The sequence below is a fragment of the Rana temporaria genome, chromosome 4 (assembly GCF_905171775.1).
Source record: "Rana temporaria chromosome 4, aRanTem1.1, whole genome shotgun sequence".
Classification (NCBI taxonomy): domain Eukaryota; kingdom Metazoa; phylum Chordata; class Amphibia; order Anura; family Ranidae; genus Rana; species Rana temporaria.
This window is the reverse complement of record NC_053492.1, coordinates 318,598,847-318,614,829: the sequence shown is the minus strand read 5'-3', so window position 1 is coordinate 318,614,829 and position 15,983 is coordinate 318,598,847. Positions and strand designations below refer to the sequence as shown.

The 15,983-nt window shown below is 42.9% G+C and overlaps 1 protein-coding gene across 20 annotated transcripts in view; it reads right to left on the bottom strand.

Annotated features, from left to right (window-relative positions):
- Positions 1 to 15,983, bottom strand: part of AFDN (afadin, adherens junction formation factor) — a 284,571-nt gene that overhangs the window by 158,785 nt on the left and 109,803 nt on the right. For all 20 annotated transcript variants that reach the window (XM_040350667.1, XM_040350660.1, XM_040350652.1 and 17 more), the window contains exon 7: positions 10,209 to 10,317. In XM_040350667.1, coding sequence (XP_040206601.1) covers positions 10,209 to 10,317 — 109 coding nt within the window. The remainder of the gene's footprint in view (positions 1 to 10,208; positions 10,318 to 15,983) is intronic.

Sequence of the window (15,983 nt, the reverse complement as noted above, 5' to 3'; positions counted from 1 at the left end):
ACAGACAATTGCACGGTCGTGCGACGTGGCTCCCAAACAAAATTGGCGTCTTTTTTTCCCCACAAATAGAGCTTTCTTTTGGTGGTATTTTATCACCTCTGCGGTTTTTATTTTTTGCGCTATAAACAAAAATAGAGCGACAATTTTGAAAAAAATGCTATATTTTTTACTTTTTGCTATAATAAATATCCCCCAAAAACATATATAACATTTTTTTTCCTCAGTTTAGGCCGATACGTATTCTTCTACCTATTTTTGGTAAAAAAAAAAAATCGCAATAATCGTTTATCGGTTGGTTTGCGCAAAATTTATAGTGTTTACAAAATAGGGGATAGTTTTTTTGCATTTTTATTTATTTATTTATTTTTACTACTAATGGCGGCGATCAGCGATTTTTTTCGTGACTGCGACATTATGGCGGACACTTCGGCCAATTTTGACACATTTTTGGGACAATTGTCATTTTCACAGCAAAAAATGCATTTAAATTGCATTCTTTATTGTGAAAATGACAGTTGCAGTTTGGGAGTTAACCACAGGGGGCGCTGTAGGAGTTAGGGTTTACTTTGTGTGTGTTTACTAGTGTAGGGGTGTGTGGCTGTAGGAATGACGTCATCGATCGTGTCTTCCCTATAAAGGGAATGACGCGATCGATGCGCCGACACAGTGAAGCACGGGGAAGCCGTGTTTACACACGGCTCTCCCCGTTCTTCAGCTCCGGGGAGCGATCGCGACGGAGCGGCTATAAACGAATAGCCGCGCCGTCGTCCCGGATCGCTCCTGAAGCCACGGGGACCGCCGCATGTACGGGGGGGGGGTCCCGATCGGACCCCTGACCCACGTCAAGCAGGGCACGTATATATACACGTTGATGTGCCTGCCTGTGCCATTCTGCTGACGTATATGTACATGAGGCGGTCCTTAAGTGGTTAAGGAACCAAAAGCAATGGGAAAATTGGCTGCTCAGCATGTTCCATGGCCAGGTGTGCGTTATTCCCTCATTATCCCCTTTACAAGGAGCAGATAAAAGGTCCAGAGTTCATTTCAAGTGTGCCATTTGCATTTGAAATCTGTTGCTGTCAACTCTCAATATGAGATCCAAAGAGCCGTCACCATCAGTGAAGGAAGCCATCATTAGGCTGAAAAAACAAAACAAACCCATCAGAGAAATAGCAAAAACATTAGGTGTGGCCAAATCAACTGTTTGGAACATCGTTAAAAACAAAGAACTCACCGGTGAGCTCAGCAACACCAAAAGACCTAGAAGACCACGGAAAACAACTGTGGTGGATGACCGAAGAATTATTTTCCTGGTGAAGAAAACACCCTTCACAACAGTTGGCCAGATCAAGAACACTCTCCAGGAGGTAGGTGTATGCGTGTCAAAGTCACCAATCAAGAGAAGACTTCACCACAAGATGTAAACCATTGGTGAGCCTCAAAAACAAGAAGGCCAGATTAGAGTTTGCCAAACAACATCTAAAAAAGCCTTCACAGTTCTGGAACAACATTCTATGGACAGATGAGACCAAGATCAACTTGTACCAGAGTGATGGGAAGAGAGGAGTATGGAGAAGGAAAGGAACTGCTCATGATCCAAAGCATACCACCTCATCAGTGAAGCATGTTGGTGGTAGTGTCATGGCGTGGGCATGTATGGCTGCCAATGGGACTGGTTCTGTTGTATTTATTGATGATGTGACGGCTGACAAAAGCAGAAGGATGAATTCTGAAGTGTTTGGGGCAATATTATCTGCTCATATTCAGCCAAATGCTTTAGAAATCATTGGACGGTGCTTCACAGTGCAGATGGTCAATGACCCGAAGCATACTGCGAAAGCAACCAAAGAGTTTTTTTAAGGGAAAGAAGTGGAATGTTATGCAATGGCCAAGTCAATCACCTGACCTGAATCGGATTGAGCATGTATTTCACTTGCTGAAGACAAAACTGAACAAGCAGGAACTGAAGACAGTTGCAGTAGATGCCTGGCAGAGCATCACCAGGGATGAAACCCATCGTCTGGTGATGTATATGCGTTCCAGACTTCAGGCTGTAATTGACTGCAAAGGATTTGCAACAAAGTATTAAAAAGTGAAAGTTTGATTTATGATTGTTAATCTGTCCCATTACTTTTGGTCCCTTAATGCACATATACAAACTGTTGTAATTCCTACACCGTTCACCTGATTTGGATGTAAATACCCTCAAATTAAAGTTGAAAGTCTGCAGTTGAAGCACATTTTGTTTGTTTCATTTCAAATCCAGTGTGGTGATGTATAGAGCCAAAAAGATTAGAATTGTGTCAATGTCACAATATTTATGGACCTGACTGTACTTTCTCAGTAACAATAGTGAGATCTCAAATGGATAAACATTAAGCAGTCAATCCACTATGTAGAGTCAAACACCTGACCCCCCCCCCCCCCTAAAAAAATTATCTGTTAAAATTACCACGGTATGCAATATTTTTGTGATTTTAGTCACTTAATACTTCTAAGTGACTGCAGCCCACCAAGATACGCAAACGGATATCTACTAATATTGTGTAACAAATTGTATTGCACCATCACTTGTAAGTAACATAACTAGAGTCCATCAAATAAAGTGCAACAAAATCCAAATCTTGTGTGCAATCACTTCCAGTGTTCCAACACAAAGTGTGTGAAATAGCCATGCGGTCCACCACCAAGAAAATTGCAAATTGCTCACCAAATTTTAAGACCTCTTAATATCATAGTCATACGAGCTTGCCCTTCATAAGGTGGTGGACGGCATATATTAAAGTGATTGTGAATTCAAATTTGTTTTCACCATAAAAATAACAAACATGTTATACTCCCCCCCCCCCCCCCCTCCCCCGTGCAGTGGATTTGCACAGAACAACCCAGATCCTCCTCTTCTCGGGTCCTTCTTCTGTGATCATGACCCCGCCCTCCTGTTCAGTGCCCCCACAGCAAGCAGCTTGCTATGGGGGCACCAAGCTGAGTCACAGCTCCGTGTGTCCATTCAGACACACGGAGCCCCAGCCCCGCCCTCTCTCGCAATTGGCTAGCTAACTTTGCCAGCAGCGTCAGCCAATGGACATTGCTGGATAGAGAGGGGGCACATGCAATAGGAGGGCTGCTGTACACAGAAGGCTTTTTATCTTAAAACCCCTTTCAGACTGGGGCGGTGCAGGCGTCATCAGAAAGCGCAGCTAAAACTTTTAAAAGTTTTATCTGCGCTTTACTGCTGTTCTAGCAGTGCTTTTCAAATGCCATTAACCCTTTCTTTGCCCCCCCCCCCCATAGTGGCCGAAGAAAGGGTTAATAGCAGCCGTGTTGTAGCGCTGCCAAATCACTTTGCAGGTGCTTCGGCAGCGCTGCCTATTCATTTCAATGGGTAGGGCGTTTTGGGAGCGGTGTATACACCGCTCCCGCACCACCCCAAAAGATGCTGCTTGCAGGACTTTGTTTCCCGTCCTGCAAGCGCACCGCCCCAGTGTGAAAGCACTTGGGCTTTCACATGGGGTGGCTTGAGAGACGCGTTTCTGGTGCTTTACAGGCTTTTTTAGCGCTAAAACGCCTGAAAAGCATCCCAGTGCAAAAGAGGTCTAATGCATAGAATGCATCAATATAAAAAAAAATTCTGCCTTTACAACCCCTTTGAATATTCCAACAAGGTCCTCTACTTCTCAATTGGCTATAAAAACACGGTTGAATTCAAACACAGTGGAGAAAAGACGACAAATCACATATAATGTAATATCACAATACATAAACAGCAATTGGGATATCAACTGTTTTATTAACAATGGATATAGATCCGTTTGTAAAAGAGGAATTTATTCCCCTTCAGTTGACATGTGGTGTAGCCTGTTTGTGGCTCCTTCCCCCTTTCTATTCATGTGAGCACAGCTTTTACTGATATGCTGTATTATAGTGGGTCTTTAACATTAACCACTTCCAGCCCAAGGACATCATATGACGTCCTGGAATGTCAGCTGGGATATCTGAATGATGCCTGCAGCTACAGGCATTCAGATATCATTATTTCCAGCCAGCGATTCTGTCCACAATAAGAATGATCATAGCGGCAGTACCACCACTTGATCTTTCTTATAGGCGACATCCCCCGCCCCCTCCCGTTCTTCAGGCTCTCCCCTACCCTCGGGGGGCTCTGAGAAAAAAATTGGACAGCGCCAGATAAAGACGATAGAGATTTCCGGAGGCTTGAGTGCGACATTATGACATCACGCCCGGGTTCCCAGATGTTAACAAAGCTGCGATCAGCACGAGATGGGTGATTTTTTTTTCTCGATCTCATGCTTTTCAGCCTGGAGTAGAAATGTGGAGTCTTCTTGACCCCGCATCTCTCCATAAAGAGGACCTGTCACGATAGATTCCTGTTACAAGGAAAATTTTAATTAAAATGTAAAAAGTGTTAAAAATAAAAAAAAATTCAGTAACATAATTTTTTCTTTAAAAACGCCCCTGCCCCCGGTAGCTCGCGCTCAGAAGCGAACACACACGCAAGTCCCGCCCACACATGTGAACACCGTTCAAACCATATGTGAGGTATCAGCGCGTGCGTTCGAGAGTGTGAGCAACAATTCTAGCACTATGGAGATTTTTAAGTACCGAAGTTTGGCGCCATTCCATGAGTGTGCGCAATTTTAAAGCGTGACATGTTAGGCATCTATTTACTCGGCGCAAACATCTTTCACATTACATTAAAAAAAAAAATCATAAAACCGTTTTTTCCCCCAAAAAAAGGTGTTTGAAAAATGATTGCACAAATACTGTGCGAGATAAATAGTTGCAGTGACCGCCATTTTATTTCCTAGTGTGTATGCAAAAAATAAATAACATGTTTGGGGCTTCTGAGAAATTTTCTAGCAAAAAAAAAAAAAATATATGATTTTTACATGTAGGAGAGGAGTGCCAAAATAGGCCCGGTATGGAAGTAGTAAATTATTTAAAAAACAAGCAGTTTTACCTTTCTATACAATTTGAACTAGGGAGTAATATTTATTTTACTCGCTAGATGAAACTCTTCGAAGGTGTTACCATAGAGCTGCCATTTTAAAATAAAATAAGTTATATAACTTTATTGAACTTATTGAACTTTCAGTACTATAAATATTATTTCAGGCATTTGTGCTCCAATACCAGTCAGATCGTGTTTCCAAGTCCCGTGAAGACATCCTATCTGACGACACACGCAGAGCATATGTTCTGACCGCATCGCTACAGGTTGCGATCTGTCTTTTCTCCACTGTGTTTCAACTCAACAAAATATTTGGAGCCAATGGAAAAGTAGAGGACCTTGTCAGAATATTAAATGTACACCACCCTCCACCACTTGAGGGGGGCAAACTCTTATGACCTAATGATATTAAGGTCTTATCGATTGCAGTTTGCAAGCTTCTTGGTGGTGGACAAGATCCGTATTGCACTTTTTGTTGAAATACTAGCAGCGATTGCGCTTAAGTTTGGGATTTTGACGGACTTTATGGACACTGGTTATTTTACTTAACCACTAAGTGACAGTGCTATACAATTTATGTAGAGTGTAGGAAAGCTATAACCTCCATCTGCTGTCATTTCAGTCTTCTGCTGCAGACAATGATAAAGACCAAAACACAGCTCAATCCTTCCTACACTTTAGGTGAACTCAGAAAAGAATTAAATACAAAAGTAAATAATGTAAAAATTATTTAACAGGCATGTATATGATACAAGTTCATAACAGATACTGCACGTTAAATACATGCATACAAATATGAAAAAACATAAGCTTAGCAACAAAGTCCAATAAAAGCAGTGCCAAATGATAGAAAGTAAAAAAACAATCCTAGCTAGAATTGGCTTTAAACTCATTAAAAACAAGAAAAAGGTAAAAAAAAAAAAAATATGTATTTAAAAACCCTTTTTTTTTAGCTCTTTAACTACTTGAGCCCCGGCATATAGTCAAATGACAGCTGCAAGGTGGCTCTATAAATCCCAGCCGCCGTCTTTTGACGTCTTTGCGGCCACTGGGGGGCGTGTGCGCACTCGGCGCGCCCCCGAGACGCAAATGCGCGTGCCTGGCGGCCGCGATGTCCGCCAGGTACCCGCGATCGGCAATCACAGAGCAGGGACGTGGAGCTCTGTGTGTAAACACAGAGCTCTACGTCCTGTCAGGGAGAGAGGAGACCGATGCTGTGTCCCTTGTACATATGGACACAGCATCGGTCACCTCCCCCAGTCAGTGCCCCTCCACACACAGTTAGAACACACCCAGGATACACATTTAACCCCTTCCTCGCCCCTAGTGTTAACCCCTTCCCTGCCAGTCACATTTATACAGTAATCAGTGCGTTTTTATAGCGCTGTTCGCTGTATTAATGTGAATGGTCCCAAAAATGTGTCCGCCGCAATATCGCAGTCCTGACAAATTTCGCAGATCGCCGTATTACTAGTAAAAAAAATTAATTAAAAAAATGTCAGAATTCTATCGCCTATTTTGTAGCCACTATAAAACTTTTGCGCAAACCAATCACTATACGCTTATTGCGATTTTTTTTTTAACAAAAATATTTATACATATCGACCTAAACTGAGAAAATTTTTTTTTTTTTTTTTTTTTAAATGGGATATTATAGCAAAAAGTAAAACATTTAGTTTTTTTTCAAAATTGTCGCTCTTTTTCTGTTTATAGCACAAAAAATGTAAACCGCAGAGGTGATCAAATACCACCAAAAGAAAGCTCTATTTGTGGGGGGAAAAAAAGAACGTCAATTTTGTTTGGGAGGCACGTCACACGACCGCGCTATTTTAATTTAAAGCGACGCAGTGCTGAAAGCTGAAATTTCGCCTGGGCAGGAAGGGGGTTTATGTGCCCAGTAAGCAAGTGGTTAAAGTCGAGTTTATGACCGTTTTATATTGGTTGGATCTGTATGCAGCACCTACTTCCACCTTGGATTTTGGCTTATATTGTCTGTAATCGCTGGGGACCTTCACCCTCTCTGTCTGTCCTGAAGACCAATAGCACCAAGACTGCATGTGAGGGGAAAAACCTACATTTTAAACATTTACCAATAAAAAAATAAGAAATCTCCCAATGGGGATTGGGGGATTTGTTGAAGTGGCAACTGGCTGAGATAGGATTTCCTTTCACTTACTGAGTGAAGGGGAATCTCCGCAATGGGGCAAAGACTGCAAAAAAGCATTTGACCATCTTTTCTTTTTCTATGAAACAAAAAAGGGGAAGTTTGAGGTTTAGATATATTTTAAGTTCGACATATACGTAGACTGTGGTTAATGTTCACATTCCTTGGTTGAACTTTATTGCGGTTTCCTTTTTTAACCTCATTCATGTAACCAAAAGAACAGAATGGATAAACACTTGATAATGGCCATGCAGTTTCACAGTTAAATGATAAGTTTGCTTTAAAATAATGCAAAATGTGCATTTTTATTTTATTTATTTTAGGAGCCAGGAAAAGTATTGCACGACCAGATTACCGATGCAATGCTGGTCTCCTGCAGACTGTCAGTGTCCGCTGTCTCATCATGTACAGTCAGGCAGTTTCACATGAACAGGAAAACAATTAAACTACCACAGCGTTCGACAGCCGTTTTCAAAAAAGGAAAGCTAGTACAGGGAACTTCTCCCCGTACTGCTGTCACAGGGAGAGAGGGCAGCGGGAGAGGCTACAGCAGTGGGAACACGTTACATGTTTCACCCTAAAATTGGATGCAACATGTTTGCCAAAACAAATAACTGATCACTTCCCCAGGGTAGTACAATGTTATTAGGGTAACATTATATTGCTCTGGCCAAAGCGTGCAAAAAGGTTATATACTGTATATTATATCACCGCCACACCTGTTATATGATGACGCTGTAATGCACTGCTGACGATATTATATATATATATAAATATAACAAAAAAAAATGACAACTCCAAAAAAACTTGTCATGCCTCTTTCCAAATACCTTGGACTGTCTACTTTGCAAAAAGGGGTAATTTGGGGGATATCTGTCTTGACATTTCTGGGCCTCAAGAAATGATAGGCCATCAGTACATCAGGATGGATACATTTTCTGACATATACCATAGTTTGTGGACTGGACAACTTTCCTACAGACTAAGGCCCCTTTCACACTTGTGTGACTTTTTCTGCGACTCTGGACATCAGAGTAGCATGACAAGTCATTGTGAAAGGGGTCCAAATAGTATAGTATACACTGACTTGGGTTGTTTTCCCTAAAGAAATGTGGCAGAATAGATTATATTCTGGCTTAAGATTACGAAAAACGATTATTTACAAAATGTTATAACAGATTTTTACAGGTTACCAGTTTAGATTTACAGAGGTGGTCTAGTGTGAGAATTGTTGCTGGCACTCTAACGCACGCGGCGATACCTCACATATGTGGTTTGAACGATGTTTACATATGTGGGCGGGACTTACGTGTGCGTTCGCTTCTGCATGCGAGCTACCGGGGCGTTGTAATTTTTTTATTATTATTTTTTTTATTTTACTTATTTATAAAAAAAAGGAGGAGGGGGAGATGTCCCCTCCTGCCGCCTATGAGAACGATCAAGTGGCGGAACCGCCGCTATGATCGTTCTTATGGTGCACAGAATCGCCGGCACTAAAGAATGATATCTGAATGATGCCTCTAGCTGCAGGCATCATTCGGATATCACTGCACAAAGCCCAGGACATCATATGACATCCACCCAGGATGGGAGATCCCATCTGTGGATGTCAAATGACTATGGGCCAGTATTGAAGTAGTTGAGGTTCACTATACTAGCTTTGTGTCAGCTGACTTATTAAAAACGGATTCAGCGCAGATTTCTGCACATAACTACATGCAACTGGAAGTCCCTAACTGACTGGAGAGAGGAAGGCAACAGCTTGGAACCATGATATAGCCTAAAAATGGTTGCAATATGCAACATGGTCTTAAAGATGGACTTAGCCTTTAAGGACAGCAATCTGCAACGTCTAAGCTAACCCATAACATTTTCAGAAATTAGTGATATATTAACGGTGAACTACAGTCAACCTGTAGAATTTGTTGCAACAGGAAAAAGTGGAGCCTTCTCCCAAGCCCACCTGTTGCAAACAATAAATGCACCCATATTTACAGAACACAAATAGTGCATTTTTGAGCATGTAAAGATCAGTGGGTCATGGGTGCTCAATAACTACAAATCCTGGGTCCACAGTGGGAACAACCCAATGCTTTGTAAATGCCTCCTCGATTAATCATTACTGTGTAAAGCATTTGGGAGCAGCAAAAATATTTTCAGTCACTGTAGAGAAAATGTTCAAGAAAGTAATGCATCAGAAAAAGATCCCATGGTAGTAACAGGACTAGTAGAAGCTACAGGTAGCTGTTCTAATTTTATAGTTGCACACAGCACATGAATAAAAACTAATAGAATATCTTCAAGCCTGGGAGCTATGGCAGTTGAATTTGTGAGACTCTTCATCAAAGACTCCGCAACAGAAGGTTCAGAGACCTCTACCCCTGCAGTTATGTGAGAAACAGATTCTGGAGGGGAAGGTGTAGGAGTCCGTTTACAGCCTCTGAGTCAACTAGCACATATGCAATTTGGCCCAATCTCAAGCATGGATGCTGAGAACTCCTCTCTGGATAAGGCTGTGGATGAGGCCATGTCTGAAAGAGCCAAGACACCAAGGAATACATTTATGAAAAACAGGGGAGAACAATATAGGCTGTCCATGTCAGGCACCTGCGAAGGGGAACTGCAGGCTGCCACAAAATGATTTGTGTAAATGAGCTGGAGAAATCGGATTCTGCAGGACTGCTTCCTTTTGTGCTTGGAATCCAAAATGTTGCAGTGCTTAACACGGTTAACCTAACTGAGCATACCAGGTAAAATCATGGACACTCAAAAACCAGCTGATATTTCTTTTCTTGATGATTGTAATGTCGTGGTGGTTCCTGTGGACCCATTTCCCTGTTTATAAAGAAATTTAACAAAAAAAAAACACCAGTTGATAGCTGGAGGGGAACACATGGCCAAGTCCTTGAAGGTGGCAGCAAGAACGAACTGAGAAGAAACTGTGTGCCTGCGAGGGTGCACACGACCCTCCAAAAGGCAAAAATAAAATGGACAGGTATTACAATTTCAAACACGCAAACATTCTGATAGACATGTGCAAATCTATGAATTAAAGTCCTTTTGTAGTTTTATTACCTTTATCATTTGGCCAGTCCCGGAATATCTGTAGAGGACAGTCATCGTCATCCAGTATGGTTTCTTTCAAACCTTTATCTGAATGTTGGCCACCAGGCGGTAACATTACCTAAGCAAATAGAAGTAGATTCATTCAGCAAAAAAATCATTTAAAAGTGCATCTCAGATAAAACACTCCTTTGGTTTTAGATAGAGTAGGGAATGGCTAAAATAAAGATAATTCTCTCCTGTAATGTCCAAGTAGTAAGAGTAAGGGCTCTTTCACATGGAGCGGATCCGTATTGATCCGCTCCGTTAGCCCGTTTGGCTCAGCGGGGATTCCTCCGTTAATCCCCGCTGTCGGCGGACGGGGCGGTCCCCGCATACAGTGCAGAGACCGCCCTGTCTCTCCTCCGCTCTCCCCTATGGGGAATCGGATGGATACGGACCGTGTGTCCGCATTCATCCGATCCGTCGGACGGAAGAAAAATAGGGTTTTCTTCCGTCCGCAAAAGCGGATCTTTGCGGACGTGGATGGTTGCGGACGTTAGCGGATGCATCATCCGCTAACGTCTGCAATCCCATAGGGATACATTACAAGTCCGTAAACGGACTTCTAAAAAACGGACCGTTTGTCTGTACGTGTGAAAGGGCCCTTAACCTCTCCAAAGTAAGTGGAAATCTCTCCTAATAAACATTTCACAGAAACAGGTGTCCCAATTCAAAGATTTCTTGATCTGATGACAAGCTACCTAGTGGGAAAGGCTGACAGGGGTATCAACATTTCCCCAGTCTATCCCAAAAAAATATTGGCTTTATCCAATTATAAATACCATAATATATATCTAATCTTGGGCAATTCTATCAATCATCCAAAATCTATAATGTTAATAGATTAATTTCTCATGGGTAAAAGTACTATCAATATTTAGGCTGATGTCACACACTGTCAGATTCTGCTGCTAATCACTTCACAACCCCAATTAGCAGAATTGTGCTTGCTAGTAAGGGAGTAGCAACAATCAGTGAAAAGTGATGTTTTTTGACAAAGATTCTTAGCAAAACATGTGTAAAGGCAAGTAAATGTGTGTATGGGTAAAATCTTCATCCTCTTCCAATTGTCAGCTTTGCAATATCAAACAATAAAACTGCTTCATGCTAACGAAGTTTGAAAAAGCATCTCACACAATATTTGATAAATAAAATAATTCAACATACAAGAAAAAAAAAAAAAAAAAAAGTGCTACGCCAATTCCCTAAAAAACAAAAAGGCATCATGCACACTCAAAAAGTAGGATTTTTTCGTCATACTTGCCTGAAAAATCCTTTTCTTTTTAGTACATCATGGGGCACAGAGTCAGGCTGACATTCATTACCTGCTGGGACGTCCCAGAGCAATAGCCTGGAGGGGAGGGATACACCCTGCCAAATAATAACCACCATCAGAACTTTATACGGCAGCCTGCATAATACAGCGGCCAAAAGCCGAATCCTTGGCTGCCCGAACCTCCACTTGATAAAATTTTGTGAACGTATCCACTGAAGACCAGCTAGCAGCCTTGCAAATCTGAGCCAGATATCTGATGGCGAAAAGCCCAGGAGTTTTCTATTCCCCTGGCAGAATGAGCTCTCACCTGAAAGGGGGGAGCTTTATGTTTCAGACCGTAGGCCTGAATGACCAATTGACTGATCCAATTGGCAATGAAAGCTTTGGAAGCCGCTTGCCCCTTCTTTGATAAAACATAAAAGGAGTCTGATCTCCGCAGATCTAGACAAATAAACCTTGAATGCCCGGACAACATCCAAAGAATGTCGTCTCATCCGCCAAACGAGTCCGAGAGAAAAAAAGGCAAAATAATGTCCCGATTTAAATGAAAGGCTGACACCACTTTTGGCAAAAAGGATAGAACAGGTCGTAACACAACCCCGTCATGGTGAAGGATCAAATATGGTTCTTTGCATCAATGGGCCGCCAACTCCGACACCCTTCTAGCCGAGGGGATAGCCATCAGGAAATGTAAGTCTAATGGAATTTCCTTAAAGTGGTTGTAAACCCCCCCCGGAAGTAACGACTACAGGTAAGCCTAGATTAAGGCTTCTTTTTTGAGGATCTGAAGGGATGCTGGATCTTAAAAACCTCTGGGGGGGGGCATCCCCCGTAACTACAGTCTGTAACAGCGAGCTATAATTAAGGTGACCCGTTCGTCCTGGATTGTTGTTTTCCAAATGTCCGCAAAGTCCAGCAACCTTTCCCCCACTCTAAGGAGTAGGGGCGTTTCTTTAAAAGAAGGGCTTGGTGCCGAGTTTAGAAGAATTTTGGACCCAGAGCTTTTTCTGGCCCTGGGGCTTGCCCCTGGCCTTCGCACCCAAATCTGCTGTATAGAAGACTAAGTCATCAACAGCAAAACACAGCGCTTGAGGGATATCCGTCTTGTCTTCAGGCAGATTGTCCTCCTGGTTAGGCTTAGTAGGCCTTTCAATCCGATCCTTTACGGATTGGCAAATACCAATTGCTGCAACAGCTGGCTGAATAGCTGCACTGGTCAAAGAAAAGGAAGCCCTTAATAATGACTCCAATTTCTTGTCAACGGGTTCTTTCAGGCCCTGTGCATTATCTACCGAACGTGTTAAATCAAAAATTAAGGAGGAGACAGCTTCATCAACTGCTGGCATGCTCCATTTAACAAATCCCTCGATATAAAAGGGAAAACCGTCTAGGAGGAATAAAGATCCTATCAGGATGTTCCCAATCATCATACACTGCTTGTACCAACAGAGGGTGTAGGGGGAAAGTCTGTGTGGCCTGAAAAGGTCTCAGAGATCTTAAAGAGGATGCCAGGGGGGGCTCAGTTAGCTCTGTAAGAGGCAACACGTACCATTTCGGTCAAGGTCTGGACAAGAAGCCTCTGTTTGATGTCCTCTTGTACAGACTTCTCAGAATGAGACTCATCTGCCAGGCGCTGCATCAAGTCCTGAGCTATACCCCATTCTCGACCCATTCCTGCTCCAGAGGATCCGGGGAGGGAGATCTGTCACGCTTCCTGCTACTCTGCGGGATATCAGCAATCCTGTGCTCTAACCTGGCTAGGGCTGAGGACAGTTCATCTTTAGATATAAAAGGGTGAAGCATATATATATTAGGGTTGTCCCGATACCACTTTTTTAGGACTGAGTACAAGTACCGATACTTTTTTTATGTACTTGCCGATACCGAATACCGATACTTTTTTTAAATGTGTCCCCAAATGCAGCCATGTCCCCCACATATTACAGCCATGTCCCCCACATTCCAGCCATGTCCCCCACATAATGCAGCCATGTCCCCCACATAATGCAGCCATGTCCCCCACATAATGCAGCCACGTCGTCCCCCACATTCCAGCCACGTCGTCCCCCACATTCCAGCCACGTCGTCCCCCACATTCCAGCCACGTCGTCCCCCACATTCCAGCCACGTCGTCCCCCACATTCCAGCCACGTCGTCCCCCACATTCCAGCCACGTCGTCCCCCACATTCCAGCCACGTCGTCCCCCACATTCCAGCCACGTCGTCCCCCACATTCCAGCCACGTCGTCCCCCACATTCCAGCCACGTAGTCCCCCACATTCCAGCCATGTTGTCCCCCATACCTTGATGCCGCCGTTAATCAGCGTGCGGGGAACAGCTTTCGTTTGAATAGCTGTATCCCCGCCGCGTATAGACACTCCCCCTTGCGCGGGATTGGACAGATCATCGGTCCAATCCCGCGCAAAGGGGGAGTGTCTATACGCGGCGGAGATGCAGCTATTCAAACGAAAGCTGTTCCCTGCACGCTGATTAACGGCGGCGGCGGCGGCTTTGCGGCAGCGTTGGCGGCGGCGTGGGGAACAAGTATTCTATTCTAGTATCGGGGGTATTTGCGGGAGTACGAGTACTCCCGCAAATACTCGGTATCGGTCCCGATACCGATACTGGTATCGGTACAACCCTAATATATATACATACACACACACACACACACACATACACACTTGAAAAAGTAAACATATCCCTTGAAAATTTTCCACATGTTGTCATGTTACAACCAAAAACGTAAATATATTTTATGTGATAGGCCAACACAATGTGGCACATAATTATGAAGTGGAAGGAAAATGATAAATGGTTTTCAATTTTTTATACAAATAAAGAAAACATGAAAAATGTGGTGTGCATTTGTATTCAGCCCCCCTTTACTCCGATACCCCTAACTAAAATCTATAGGAACCAATTGCCTTCAGAAGTCACCTAATTAGTAAATAGAGTCCATCTGTGTGCAATTTAATCTCAGTATAAGGCCTGGTTCACACTGGTATGATTTGAGATGTCAAATCGCATCTCAAATCGGCGGCATTTGCCGGCAACGGCCTAATCGGTGCAATGCCGCATCTGCATTTCAAAAAGTAGTTCCTGTACTACTTTTTGCGATTTCGGGCCGCAATTTACATTGACATCTGTGCAGAAACCTGCACAGATGTCTCTGAAATCGCGGCCGAAATCGGGACTGCCAGCGGGAGTGAAATCGTGCGAGTTTATCTGAACTCGCATAGCTTCACTCCTGCAGCCCAGTGTGAACCTGGGCTCAAATGCAGCTGTTCTGTGAAGCCCTCAGAGGTTTGTTAGATAACCTTGGTGAACAAACAGCATAACGAAGGCCAAGGAGAACACCAGACAGGCCAGGGATAAAAGTTGTGGATACGTTTAAAGTGGGATTAGGTTATAAAATATACAATATATAAAAATCCCAAGCTTTGGAGCATCTCACAGAGCATGGTTCAATCCATCATTTGAAAATTGAAAGAGTATGGCACAACTGCAAACCTACCAAGACATGGCCATCCACCTTAACTGAAAGACCAGGCAAGGAATACATTTAAGGTATTAATCAGAGAAGCAGCCAAGAGGTGCCTACAGAGATCTACAGCTCAAGTGCCCTGTCCACAAGGCAACCATTAGTCGTGCACCCCAAAAATCTGGCCTTTATGGAAGAGTGGCAAGAAGAAAGCCATGGTTGAAAGAAAGCCATAAGAAGTCCCGTTTGCAATTTGTGAGAAGATATGTGGGGGACACCAGCAAACATGTGGAAGAAGGTGCTCTGGTTAGGAGAGATCAAAAATGTAACTTTTAGGGCTAAAAATCTGTCTTGAGACTGGGGTAGAGGATCACCTTCCAACAGGACAATGACCCTAAACATACAGCCAGGGCTACAATGGAATGGTTTAGATCAAAACATATTAATGCATTAGAATGGCCCAGTCAAAGCCCAGACCTCAATCCAAAGACAGGACTTAAAAATTGCTGTTCACATACGCTCTCCATCCAATCTGACAGAGCTTGAGCTAAATTGCAAAAATGTCACTCTAGATGTGCAAAGCTGGTAGAGACATACTTGCAGCTGTAATTGCAGCAAAAGGTGGTTCTACAAAGTATTGACTCATGGGGGCTGAATACATATGCATGCCACACTTTTCACATAGATTTGTAAAAAAAAAAAAAGAAAAAATGCACCGTTTATCATTTTCCTTCCACTTCACAATTATGTGCCACTTTGTGTGTGTTGGTCCATCACATAAAATCCCCCCAAAAAATACATTTACGTTTTTGGTTGTAGCATGACAAAATGTGGAAAATTTCAAGGGTATGAAATTGTACACACAGAGATATAGATCTCCATCTCTTTATTCCTGGACTGCACCGCCTATAGGACACATTTCCATTTACTACTGAATATGGTATTGCCACACTAGCATTCCTTTTTATACCTGTAAAATGAAAAT